At 35.1% G+C, this 13,920-nt stretch overlaps 1 protein-coding gene across 1 annotated transcript; it reads right to left on the bottom strand.

Moving 5' to 3' along the window:
* Positions 1–1,775: 1,775 nt before the first annotated feature.
* On the bottom strand, positions 1,776–2,690 carry LOC139871194 (uncharacterized mitochondrial protein AtMg00810-like). Its single transcript, XM_071858929.1, has one exon. The coding sequence runs from the start codon at positions 2,688–2,690 to the stop codon at positions 1,776–1,778; it is 915 nt and encodes a 304-aa protein (XP_071715030.1).
* Positions 2,691–13,920: the final 11,230 nt, after the last annotated feature.

The raw sequence follows: 13,920 nt of genomic DNA, 5'->3' as shown, positions 1-13,920 counted from the left end.
TTTCTTATTTTAACTTTTAAGATTTACTTTTAATAAAAATACAAACTATTTTTTTTATTTTAACTTTTAAAATTATAAATTTAAGAATAAACATTAGTATGCATGAAATAAATAATGATTAATTGCATAAGTAATCATAAATGTTAGATAACATATAAAGACCCCGTCGTATTCGTATTGATCGGAATTAATCTCGACCCATGGTACCGTGTTGTCAAATGACGTGTTGCGTACATAAAGTACCGTGTTGTCAAATGACGTGTTGCGTACAATCATGAGGTCTTATTAACATAAATATAAATGTTAGTGAAGTTAATAAGAGTTAGATTACAGAAAATATAATTCAGGTGGTATAACCGACCATATATAACTTAAATAACATAAATATAAATGTTAGTGAAGTTAGTAAAAGTTAGATTACAGAAATATAATTCAGGTGGTATAACCGACCATATATAACTTAAATAACATAAATATAAATGTTAGTGAAGTTAGTAAAAGTTAGATTACAGAAATATAATTCCGGTGGTATAACCGACCATATATAACTTAAATAACATAAATATAAATGTTAGTAGTCCAAAATTTGATATATTCGAGTCTGAAAATTATTAATAATTTCATACCTTGATTAGTGATTCGTGATCGTTTGAGATATCTTTTAATTACACTAAGCTTTTCGTGCTGATAACGTGTTATAATTCAGTACGCTTATAACTACCTTTAATGGTTATAAGAATAAAGAGAGAAAAAGAGAGAAGAAGGAGAGAAGAAATATTGATATTGATATTTCAAGAGAAATGGTGCACCTTAAATGGTTACCATACATGTCTATTTATAGTATAAAATATTACTATGCAAGAAATATAATAATAATAAAATTAACATCCAATCTAGATATTTTATAACACAATCTAGATATTTTATAACAGTGTTGGTATATTTTATGGAGTATTAAATTATTGTCTGCTTTAAATAGCTTACTTATTTCTGTGGCTATTTAGTACTCCATATTTCAATGACTTTTTTTTTTTTTTTTTTTTAAGAAAAACAATCGTTTGTTTATTTGATCGATTGCACATAGGTAAGTACAAATGATCAAAAAGTGTAAAAATATAAAATAGAAAGAAAACTGATATATATATATATATATATATATTAGTCACGAGTATGTTTAAGGAAAACATAAAAATTTATTAATTAACAGTGTTAAATTAAATACATTTAAACATACCCGTGAAGTACATTAAGTATAAGTAATGATAAAGTAACCTTTGAATTTCATTTACATTGAATCGGTTTGAATATAGTTAATCTTTTAAATTGCGTTAATATATATATTTGTATATTTATAGTTAATCTTTTATTTGTGATAATAATAATAATAATAATAATAATAATAATAATAATAATTATAATTATAATTATAATTATAATAAAGTTTAATTAAGAATGAATATTTGTATTTTTTTAATGATAATTATTACTTTTAATAACAAATATCTCTTAAAAAAATTTAAATTAAAATACAGTTATTATTTGAAGGTTGTACAATATGCTTTAAATTTGATATATGCATTCATAGAGCGTTTTTGAAAGAATGTATTCTGTTGATTTCATTCATCGATACATCAGTGTATAAATACACGTTTACATACAAGGTAACAATCTCAACTCTAACAAACTATACCACTAATTATGGAGTGGATATGTGATGAGATAATTATACAAAATATAAAGTCAATGATATCTATTCTATAATTATATATACACGGCTAATACTCCCCTGCAGTCGAAGCGTCGAGTTTCCCGATGCGAAGGCTGGATCGAAATTCCGTAAACAAGAGACGTGGTAGACCCTTCGTAAATATGTTCGCAATCTGATAACGAGTGGGCACACGTAGAACACGAACTTGACCTTTCGCGACTCTTTCGCGAACAAAATGGATATCCATTTCAATGTGTTTCGTGCGCTGATGCTGAACCGGATTACCAGATAAATAAATAGCGCTAATATTGTCACAAAAAACCAATGTAGCCTTCGAAGTGGGACAATGAAGTTCAAGAAGTAGATTGTGTAGCCAACAGGATTCGGCCACGATGTTGGCGACACCCCTATACTCAGCTTCAGCACTAGATCTAGATAATGTCGATTGACATTTAGAAGACCAAGAAATCAGGTTATCTCCATAGTAGACACAATAACCGGAAGTGGAACGCCTAGTGTCGGGACAACCGCCCCAATCTGCATCGGTGTATGCTATTAAGTCAGTCGATTTAGACATAGCAATGTAAAGACCGAGGTCGGAAGTATCCTTTATATATCGAATAATACGCTTCAAAGCGTCTATGTGTACCTCTTTCGGATCATGCATATGCAAGCAAACTTGTTGAACCGCATAGGAGATATCCGGTCTCGTGAAAGTGAGATATTGGAGTGCACCCGCTAAACTTCGATATTGAGTAATGTTGGCATATGGTCGTCCCTTTTTGGAGCTGATTTTGCCGACGGTATCAATGGGTGTGGAAACGGGGTTGCACTTTGTAAGAACCGAGCGAGTGATAATAGCATTAGCATACGCCTGTTGTGTTAAGAAAAGTCCTTGTGAGGTGCGAACGATCGAAATACCCAAGAAGGAGTGTAACGGGCCTAAATCTTTCATAGCAAATTCACGTGACAATAAACGCATAAGTTTCTTACGTAAGATATGACTACAAGTGGTGAGCACAATGTCATCGACATATAATAAGAGATAGGCGATATCATTTCCTTAGTGATATATAAAAAGCGAGTGATCACAATTGCTATGAGTGAAGCCAATGGTGGATGCAAAATCAGCAAAACGTTGATACCAAGCCCGAGGGGCTTGTTTTAAACCGTATAGTGAGCGTTTCAAAAGGCAAACATGATCCGGATATCTCGGGTTCTAAAAACCCATGGGTTGATACATGTACACAGTTTCGTTTAGGTTGCCATGTAAAAACGCGTTTTTGACGTCTAGTTGATGAATGGGCCATGACTTAGAAACCTCAATACTAAGTACCATGCGTATAGTTTCCGGTTTGACAACGGGACTAAACATCTCATGACAATCGATACCAAGGTGTTGAGATCGCCCGTCACCGACGAGGCGAGCTTTATATCTCTCAAACGTTCCATCCGACTTGGTTTTGTGTCTGAAAATCCACATAGATCGAATAACCAGCATGTTAGGTAAACGTGGTACGAGTACCCATGTATTATTATTCATTAAAGCTGTATATTCGTCGGTCATGGCACGTTTCCAGTTAGGATCAGATAAGGCGTCTTTTGGGTTGGAAGGAAGAGGAGAAAGAGAGGTGGTGGCGGTTAAATTAAAAGGGATTTTAGGTTTAACGATGAAATGTCCCGTTCTTATTGATTAAAAACGTTCCATATTAATTGATTTCGTTGCGAGGTTTTGACCTCTATATGAGACGTTTTTCAAAGACTGCATTCATTTTTAAAACAAACCATAACCTTTATTTCATAAATAAAGGTTTAAAAAGCTTTACGTAGATTATCAAATAATGATAATATAAAATATCCTGTTTACACACGACCATTACATAATGGTTTACAATACAAATATGATACATCGAAATCAGTTTCTTGAATGCAGTTTTTACACAATATCATACAAACATGGACTCCAAATCTTGTCCTTATTTTAGTATGCAACAGCGGAAGCTCTTAATATTCACCTGAGAATAAACATGCTTTAAACGTCAACAAAAATGTTGGTGAGTTATAGGTTTAACCTATATATATCAAATCGTAACAATAGAGCACAAGATTTCATATTTCAATACACATCCCATACATAGAGATAAAAATCATTCATATGGTGAACACCTGGTAACCGACATTAACAAGATGCATATATAAGAATATCCCCATCATTCCGGGACACCCTTCGGATATGATATAAATTTCGAAGTACTAAAGCATCCGGTACTTTGGATGGGGTTTGTTAGGCCCAATAGATCTATCTTTAGGATTCGCGTCAATTAGGGTGTCTGTTCCCTAATTCTTAGATTACCAGACTTAATAAAAAGGGGCATATTCGATTTCGATAATTCAACCATAGAATGTAGTTTCACGTACTTGTGTCTATTTTGTAAATCATTTATAAAACCTGCATGTATTCTCATCCCAAAAATATTAGATTTTAAAAGTGGGACTATAACTCACTTTCACAGATTTTTACTTCGTCGAGAAGTAAGACTTGGCCACTGTTGATTCACGAACCTATAACAATATATACATATATATCAAAGTATGTTCAAAATATATTTACAACACTTTTAATATATTTTGATGTTTTAAGTTTATTAAGTCAGCTGTCCTCGTTAGTAACCTACAACTAGTTGTCCACAGTTAGATGTACAGAAATAAATCGATAAATATTATCTTGAATCAATCCACGACCCAGTGTATATGTATCTCAGTATTGATCACAACTCAAACTATATATATTTTGGAATCAACCTCAACCCTGTATAGCTAACTCCAACATTCACATATAGAGTGTCTATGGTTGTTCCGAAATATATATAGATGTGTTGACATGATAGGTCGAAACATTGTATACGTGTCTATGGTATCTCAAGATTACATAATATACAATACAAGTTGATTAAGTTATGGTAGGAATAGATTTGTTACCAATTTTCACGTAGCTAAAATGAGAAAAATTATCCAATCTTGTTTTACCCATAACTTCTTCATTTTAAATCCGTTTTGAGTGAATCAAATTGCTATGGTTTCATATTGAACTCTATTTTATGAATCTAAACAGAAAAAGTATAGGTTTATAGTCGGAAAAATAAGTTACAAGTCGTTTTTGTAAAGGTAGTCATTTCAGTCGAAAGAACGACGTCTAGATGACCATTTTAGAAAACATACTTCCACTTTGAGTTTAACCATAATTTTTGGATATAGTTTCATGTTCATAATAAAAATCATTTTCTCAGAATAACAACTTTTAAATCAAAGTTTATCATAGTTTTTAATTAACTAACCCAAAACAGCCCGCGGTGTTACTACGACGGCGTAAATTCGGTTTTACGGTGTTTTTCGTGTTTCCAGGTTTTAAATCATTAAGTTAGCATATCATATAGATATAGAACATGTGTTTAGTTAATTTTAAAAGTCAAGTTAGAAGGATTAACTTTTGTTTGCTAACAAGTTTAGAATTAACTAAACTATGTTCTAGTGATTACGAGTTTAAACCTTCGAATAAGATAGTTTTATATATATGAATCGAATGATGTTATGAACATCATTACTACCTCAAGTTTAGTAGGTAAACCTACTGGAAGTGACAAGAAATGATCTAGCTTCAAAGGATCTTGGATGGCTTGAAAGTTCTTGAAGTAGGATCATGACACAAAAACAAGTTCAAGTAAGATTTTTACTCGAATTAAGATAGTTTATAGTTATAGAAATTGAATCAAAGTTTGAATATGAATATTACCTTGAATAAGAAAGATAACCTACTGTATATAACAAAGGTTTCTTGATCTTAGATGATTACTTGGAATGGATTAGAAAGCTTGGAAGTAAATTAGTAAACTTGAAGGGATTTTTGAAGTGTTCTTGAAGTGTTCTTCCTATGATGATTATAGCTTGATTCTTGAAGTGATTTTTGATGAAGATGATGATTAACTACTGGAAAAATACGTTCATAATAGTGTGGGTGTGTTGAGAGAGAATTAGAAAGAGAATTGGAAGTGAAATGGAGTGAATGATGAGTGGTAATTGGTGAGTGGTGAGTGGGGTTAAAAGGAGTTCTAGTTAGTTGACTAGCTCATGGTAGAAGTTAAAATTGATTAGTCATACATGACATAATCAAGAGTGGAATCTCATGCTAGTTCCTATTGGTATATACCCATAGTAAGTACGTTTTGAAGCTGTGTATAATACGGGTAAAAATACGACTAGAATTCTTGATGAAAGAAAAGAATGGGAAAGTAACTGTAACCATTTTCGTTAAGTATGAGTGTTTTGATATATGTCTTGAAGTCTTCCAAAAGTATTTTAATACATCTAAATACACTAAATGTATATACATTTTAACTGAGTCGTTAAGTCATCGTTAGTCGTTACATGTAAGTGTTGTTTTGAAACCTTAAAGTTAACGATCTCAATTAATGTTGTTAACCCATTGTTTATTATATCTAATGAGATGTTAAATTATTATATTATCATGATATTATGATATATTAATATATCTTAATATGATATATATACATTTAAATGTCGTTACAACGATAATCGTTGCATATATGTCTCGTTTCGAAATCCTTAAGTTAGTAGTCTTGTTTATATGTATATAACTCATTGTTAATATACTTATGGAGATACTTACTTATCATAATCTCATGTTAACCATATGTATATCCATATATATATCGTCATGTCGTTTTTACAAGTTTTAACGTTCGTGAATCGCCGGTCAACTTGGGTGGTCAATTGTCTATATGAAACATATTTCAATTAATCAAGTCGTAACAAGTTTGATTGCTTAACATGTTGGAAACATTTAATCATGTAAATATCAATCTCAATTAATATATACAAACATGGAAAAGTTCGGGTCACTACAGTACCTACCCGTTAAATAAATTTCGTCCCGAAATTTTAAGCTGTTGAAGGTGTTGACGAATCTTTTGGAAATAGATGCGGGTATTTCTTCTTCATCTGATCTTCACGCTCCCAGGTGAACTCGGGTCCTCTACGAGCATTCCATCGAACCTTAACAATTGGTATCTTGTTTTGCTTAAGTCTTTTAACCTCACGATCCATTATTTCGACGGGTTCTTCGATGAATTGGAGTTTTTCGTTGATTTGGATTTCATCTAACGGAATAGTGAGATCTTCTTTAGCAAAACATTTCTTCAAATTCGAGACGTGGAAAGTGTTATGTACAGCCTCGAGTTTTTGAGGTAACTCAAGTCGGTAAGCTACTGGTCCGACACGATCAATAATCTTGAATGGTCCAATATACCTTGGATTTAATTTCCCTCGTTTACCAAATCGAACAACGCCTTTCCAAGGTGCAACTTTAAGCATGACCATCTCTCCAATTTCAAATTCTATATCTTTTCTTTTAATGTCAGCGTAGCTCTTTTGTCGACTTTGGGCGGTTTTCAACCGTTGTTGAATTTGGATGATCTTCTCGGTAGTTTCTTGTATAATCTCCGGACCCGTAATCTGTCTATCCCCCACTTCACTCCAACAAATCGGAGACCTGCACTTTCTACCATAAAATGCTTCAAACGGCGCCATCTCAATGCTTGAATGGTAGCTGTTGTTGTAGGAAAATTCTGCTAACGGTAGATGTCGATCCCAACTGTTTCCGAAATCAATAACACATGCTCGTAGCATGTCTTTAAGCGTTTGTATCGTCCTTTCGCTCTGCCCATCAGTTTGTGGATGATAGGCAGTACTCATATCTAGACGAGTTCCTAATGCTTGCTGTAATGTCTGCCAGAATCTTGAAATAAATCTGCCATCCCTATCAGAGATAATAGAGATTGGTATTCCATGTCTGGAGACGACTTCCTTCAAATACAGTCGTGCTAACTTCTCCATCTTGTCATCTTCTCTTATTGGCAGGAAGTGTGCTGATTTGGTGAGACGATAAACTATTACCCAAATAGTATCAAAACCACTTGCAGTCCTTGGCAATTTAGTGATGAAATCCATGGTAATGTTTTCCCATTTCCATTCCGGGATTTCGGGTTGTTGAAGTAGACCTGATGGTTTCTGATGCTCAGCTTTGACCTTAGAACACGTCAAACATTCTCCTACGTATTTAGCAACATCGGCTTTCATACCCGGCCACCAAAAATGTTTCTTGAGATCCTTGTACATCTTCCCCGTTCCAGGATGTATTGAGTATCTGGTTTTATGAGCTTCTCTAAGTACCATTTCTCTCATATCTCCAAATTTTGGTACCCAAATCCTTTCAGCCCTATACCGGGTTCCGTCTTCCCGAATATTAAGATGCTTCTCCGATCCTTTGGGTATTTCATCCTTTAAATTTCCCTCTTTTAAAACTCCTTGTTGCGCCTCCTTTATTTGAGTAGTAAGGTTATTATGAATCATTATATTCATAGATTTTACTCGAATGGGTTCTCTGTCCTTCCTGCTCAAGGCATCGGCTACCACATTTACCTTCCCCGGGTGGTAACGAATCTCAAAGTCGTAATCATTCAATAATTCAATCCACCTACGCTGCCTCATATTCAGTTGTTTCTGATTAAATATGTGTTGAAGACTTTTGTGGTCGGTATATATAATACTTTTGACCCCATATAAGTAGTGCCTCCAAGTCTTTAATGCAAAAACAACCGCGCCTAATTCCAAATCATGCGTCGTATAATTTTGTTCGTGAATCTTCAATTGTCTAGACGCATAAGCAATCACCTTCGTTCGTTGCATTAATACACAACCGAGACCTTGCTTTGATGCGTCATAATAAATCACAAAATCATCATTCCCTTCAGGCAATGACAATATAGGTGCCGTAGTTAGCTTTTTCTTCAATAACTGAAACGCTTTCTCTTGTTCATCATTCCATTCAAATTTCTTCCCTTTATGCGTTAATGCAGTCAAGGGTTTTGCTATTCTGGAAAAGTCTTGGATGAACCTTCTGTAGTAACCAGCTAGTCCTAAAAATTGGCGTATGTGTTTAGGAGTTTTTGGGGTTTCCCACTTTTCAACAGTTTCTATCTTTGCAGGATCCACCTTAATACCTTCTTTGTTCACTATGTGACCGAGGAATTGAACTTCTTCCAACCAAAATGCACACTTTGAAAACTTAGCGTACAATTCTTCCTTCCTCAATACTTCTAACACCTTTCTCAAATGTTCACCGTGTTCTTGGTCATTCTTTGAGTAAATAAGTATGTCATCAATGAAAACAATGACAAACTTGTCAAGGTATGGTCCACACACTCGGTTCATAAGGTCCATGAACACAGCTGGTGCATTAGTTAAACCAAACGGCATGACCATAAACTCGTAATGACCGTAACGTGTTCTGAAAGCAGTCTTTGGAATATCATCTTCTTTCACCCGCATTTGATGATACCTGGAACGTAAGTCAATCTTTGAATAAACAGACGAGCCTTGTAGTTGATCAAATAAGTCGTCGATTCTCGGTAGTGGGTAGCGGTTCTTGATGGTAAGTTTGTTCAACTCTCGGTAGTCGATACACAACCTGAATGTACCATCTTTCTTCTTGACAAACAAAACAGGAGCTCCCCACGGTGATGTGCTTGGTCGAATGAAACCACGCTCTAAAAGTTCTTGTAATTGGCTTTGCAGTTCTTTCATCTCGCTGGGTGCGAGTCTGTAAGGAGCACGAGCTATTGGTGCAGCTCCTGGTACAAGATCTATTTGAAATTCAACGGATCGATGTGGGGGTAATCCCGGTAATTCTTTCGGAAATACATCGGGAAATTCTTTTGCAATGGGAACATCATTGATTCTCTTTTCTTCAGTTTGTACTTTCTCGAAGTGTGCTAGAACAGTATAGCAACCTTTTCTTATTAGTTTTTGTGCCTTCAAATTACTAATAAGATGTAGCTTCGTGTTGCCCTTTTCTCCGTACACCATTAAGGGTTTTCCTTTTTCTCGTATAATGCGAATTGCATTTTTGTAACAAACGATCTCTGCTTTCACTTCTTTCAACCAGTCCATACCGATTATCACATCAAAACTCCCTAACTCTACTGGTATCAAATCAATCTTAAATGTTTCGCTAACCAGTTTAATTTCTCGATTCCGACATATATTATCTGCTGAAATTAATTTACCATTTGCTAATTCGAGTAAAAATTTACTATCCAAAGGTGTCAATGGACAACTTAATTTAGCACAAAAATCTCTACTCATATAGCTTCTATCCGCACCCGAATCAAATAGAACGTAAGCAGATTTATTGTCAATAAGAAACATACCCGTAACAAGCTCCGGGTCTTCCTGTGCCTCTGCTGCATTAATATTGAAAACTCTTCCGCGACCTTGTCCATTCGTGTTCTCCTGGTTCGGGCAATTTCTAATGATGTGGCCCGATTTTCCACATTTATAACAAACTACATTGGCATAACTTGCTCCGACACTACTTGCTCTGCATTACTCGTTCCGACACCATTTGTTCCTTTCGTTCTATTAACCCCTGGTCCGTAGACCTCACACTTCGCCGCGCTATGACCATTTCTTTTACACTTGTTGCAAAATTTGGTGCAGAACCCCGAGTGATACTTTTCACACCTTTGGCATAGCTGCTTCTGATTGTTGTTGTTGTTGTTGCGGTTATTATTGTTGTTGGGATGATTGTTGTAGTTGCTATTGTTGTTGTTGTTGTTGTTGTTGTTGTTGGGCCGTTTGTTGTAGTTGCGATTGATGTTGCGATTGCTGGGATAATTGTTGCGATTATTGTTGTAATTGCTGTTGTTGTTGTATTGGTGATTCTTATCACCGTTTTCCTCCCACTTTCTTTTGACTTGCTTCACATTGGTCTCTTCAGCAGTCTGTTCTTTAATTCTTTCTTCAATCTGGTTCACTAGTTTGTGAGCCATTCTACATGCCTGTTGTATGGAGGCGGGCTCGTGTGAACTTATATCTTCTTGGATTCTTTCCGGTAATCCTTTCACAAACGCGTCGATCTTCTCTTCCTCATCTTCGAATGCTCCCGGACACAATAGGCATAATTCTGTGAATCGTCTTTCGTACGTGGTAATATCAAATCCTTGGGTTCGTAACCCTCTAAGTTCTATCTTGAGCTTATTGACCTCGGTTCTGGGACGGTACTTCTCGTTCATCAAGTGCTTGAATGCTGACCACGGTAGTGCGTACGCATCGTCTTGTCCCACTTGCTCTAGATAGGTATTCCACCATGTTAACGCAGAACCTGTGAAGGTATGCGTAGCGTACTTCACTTTGTCCTCTTCAGTACACTTACTTATGGCAAACACCGATTCGACCTTCTCGGTCCACCGTTTCAATCCTATCGGTCCTTCGGTTCCATCAAATTCCAAAGGTTTGCAGGCAGTGAATTCTTTGTAGGTGCATCCTACACGATTTCCTGTACTGCTAGATCCAAGGTTATTGTTGGTATGTAGCGCAGCCTGTACTGCGGCTATGTTTGAAGCTAGAAAAGTACGGAATTCCTCTTCATTCATATTCACGGTGTGTCGAGTAGTCGGTGCCATTTCCTTCAAAATAGTCAAATGGAACAAGTTAATCATACAGAATATTAAGAGTAGTTAATAGTATTTCGTAGCATAATATGAACTCATTTATAAAAGCTTTTTCTTCATATTAGCGTTTTATAAGTTTAAATTCGGGTAGTACCTACCCGTTAAGTTCATACTTAGTAGCTAATATACAATTCAACTACTACAATTCTATATGAAAAACTGATTATAATAATATTTCGCGTTCAAACTTTTACACAATATTTTACAAACTTACAATACCGCTTATTTTACATATAGCATGAAATATTGCACACAATAAATTTGATACAAGATGGTTGTGAAGATAATTCTAGCTAGTACACAAGTCGTTCAGCAAAGGCAATAAAGACACGTAATTCATACGTCTAGAAACAAGTCATGCATTCTGGTTTTACTAGGATTACTTCCCATCCTTGGTCTTGTGGAACATTACTTCCCATCCTTGGTCTTGTAACGTCGTCAAAGGGACGAGGGTTACATAATGTCCAACAGTCCCGTAACAATCTAAAAACCTCATTTCTTACCCCAATTACCGACTCCGTCACTTGTGGGAACGTTTTGTTTAATAGTTGTAGCCCGATGTTCTTGTTCTCACTTTGGTGAGAAGAGAACATTACTAATCCGTAAGCATAACATGCTTCTTTATGTTGCATGTTAGCCGCTTTTTCTAAATCACGAAGTCCAATATTCGGATATATTGAGTCAAAATAATTTCTTAACCCATTGCGTAAAATAGCATTTGGGTTCCCCGCAATATATGCGTCAAAGTAAACACATCGTAACTTATGGATTTCCCAATGTGATATCCCCCATCTTTCGAACGAAAGCCTTTTATAAACCAAGGCATTCTTGGAACGTTCTTCGAATGTCTTACAAACTGATCTCGCCTTAAATAGTTGTGCCGAAGAATTCTGACCGACTCTAGACAAGATTTCATCAATCATGTCTCCGGGTAGGTCTCTTAAAATATTGGGTTGTCTATCCATTTTGTGTTTTTATACTGTAAAATAGACAAAAGTTAGATTCATAAAAAAAAAATACTTATTAATACAAGCAATTTTTACATATATCATAAAGCATAAGCACACTATATTACATATATTACACCACACGAATACAACTATCTTATTCCGACTCGCTTGTTTCTTCTTCTTCGGTTTTGGTTCGTTTTGCCAAGTTTCTAGGGATATATGATGTTCCCCTAATACAAGCCGTCATTTTCCACATTGATTTAGAAAAACCTGGTGGTTTAGAGGTTCCCGGGTCATTGTTACAACTTAAGGACTTCGGGGGTTGACGATACATATAAAGTTCATCGGGGTTGGAATTAGATTTCTCTATTTTTATGCCCTTTCCCTTATTATTTTCTTTTGCCTTTTTAAATTCAGTTGGGGTAATTTCTATAACATCATCGGAATTCTCGTCGAAATCCGATTCATCAGAGAATTGGTAATCCTCCCAATATTTTGCTTCCTTAGCGGAAACACCATTGACCATAATTATCCTTGGTCGGTTGGTTGAGGATTTTCTTTTACTTAACCATTTTATTATTTCCCCCACCGGTTCTATTTCTTCATCCGGTTCCGATTCTTCTTCCGGTTCCGATTCTTCTTCTGGTTCCGACTCTTCTTCCGGTTCCTCTTCGGGAACTTGTGAATCAGTCCACGAATCATTCCAATTTACATTTGACTCTTCATTATTATTAGGTGAGTCAATGGGACTTGTTCTAGAGGTAGAGATCTATCACATAATATCAAACGCGTTAAGAGATTAATATATCACATAATATTCACATGTTAAAAATATATAGTTTCCAACAAAATTTGTTAAGCAATCATTTTTCAAGTAAACACGGTAGAAGTCAAGACTCACTAATGCATCCTAACAAACTCGATAAGACACACTAATGCAAAATTCTGGTTCTCTAAGACCAACGCTCGGATACCAACTGAAATGTCCCGTTCTTATTGATTAAAAACGTTCCATATTAATTGATTTCGTTGCGAGGTTTTGACCTCTATATGAGACGTTTTTCAAAGACTGCATTCATTTTTAAAACAAACCATAACCTTTATTTCATAAATAAAGGTTTAAAAAGCTTTACGTAGATTATCAAATAATGATAATCTAAAATATCCTGTTTACACACGACTATTACATAATGGTTTACAATACAAATATGATACATCGAAATCAGTTTCTTGAATGCAGTTTTTACACAATATCATACAAACATGGACTCCAAATCTTGTCCTTATTTTAGTATGCAACAGCGGAAGCTCTTAATATTCACCTGAGAATAAACATGCTTTAAACGTCAACAAAAATGTTGGTGAGTTATAGGTTTAACCTATATATATCAAATCGTAACAATAGAGCACAAGATTTCATATTTCAATACACATCCCATACATAGAGATAAAAATCATTCATATGGTGAACACCTGGTAACTGACATTAACAAGATGCATATATAAGAATATCCCCATCATTCCGGGACACCCTTCGGATATGATATAAATTTCGAAGTACTAAAGCATCCGGTACTTTGGATGGGGTTTGTTAGGCCCAATAGATCTATCTTTAGGATTCGCGTCAATTAGGGTGTCTGTTCCCTAATTCTTAGATTACTAGACTTAATAAAAA

This window comes from Rutidosis leptorrhynchoides, chromosome 10 (genome assembly GCF_046630445.1).
Source record: "Rutidosis leptorrhynchoides isolate AG116_Rl617_1_P2 chromosome 10, CSIRO_AGI_Rlap_v1, whole genome shotgun sequence".
In the NCBI taxonomy this organism is placed as follows: Eukaryota; Viridiplantae; Streptophyta; class Magnoliopsida; order Asterales; family Asteraceae; genus Rutidosis; species Rutidosis leptorrhynchoides.
Note: the sequence above shows the minus strand (reverse complement) of the source record. Positions and strands in the feature narration are given on the sequence as shown.

Bases quoted from the DNA above. Each gene is read 5' to 3' on its own strand.
- LOC139871194 (XM_071858929.1), bottom strand. From the start codon at position 2,690: ATGCGTTTATTGTCACGTGAATTTGCTATGAAAGATTTAGGCCCGTTA.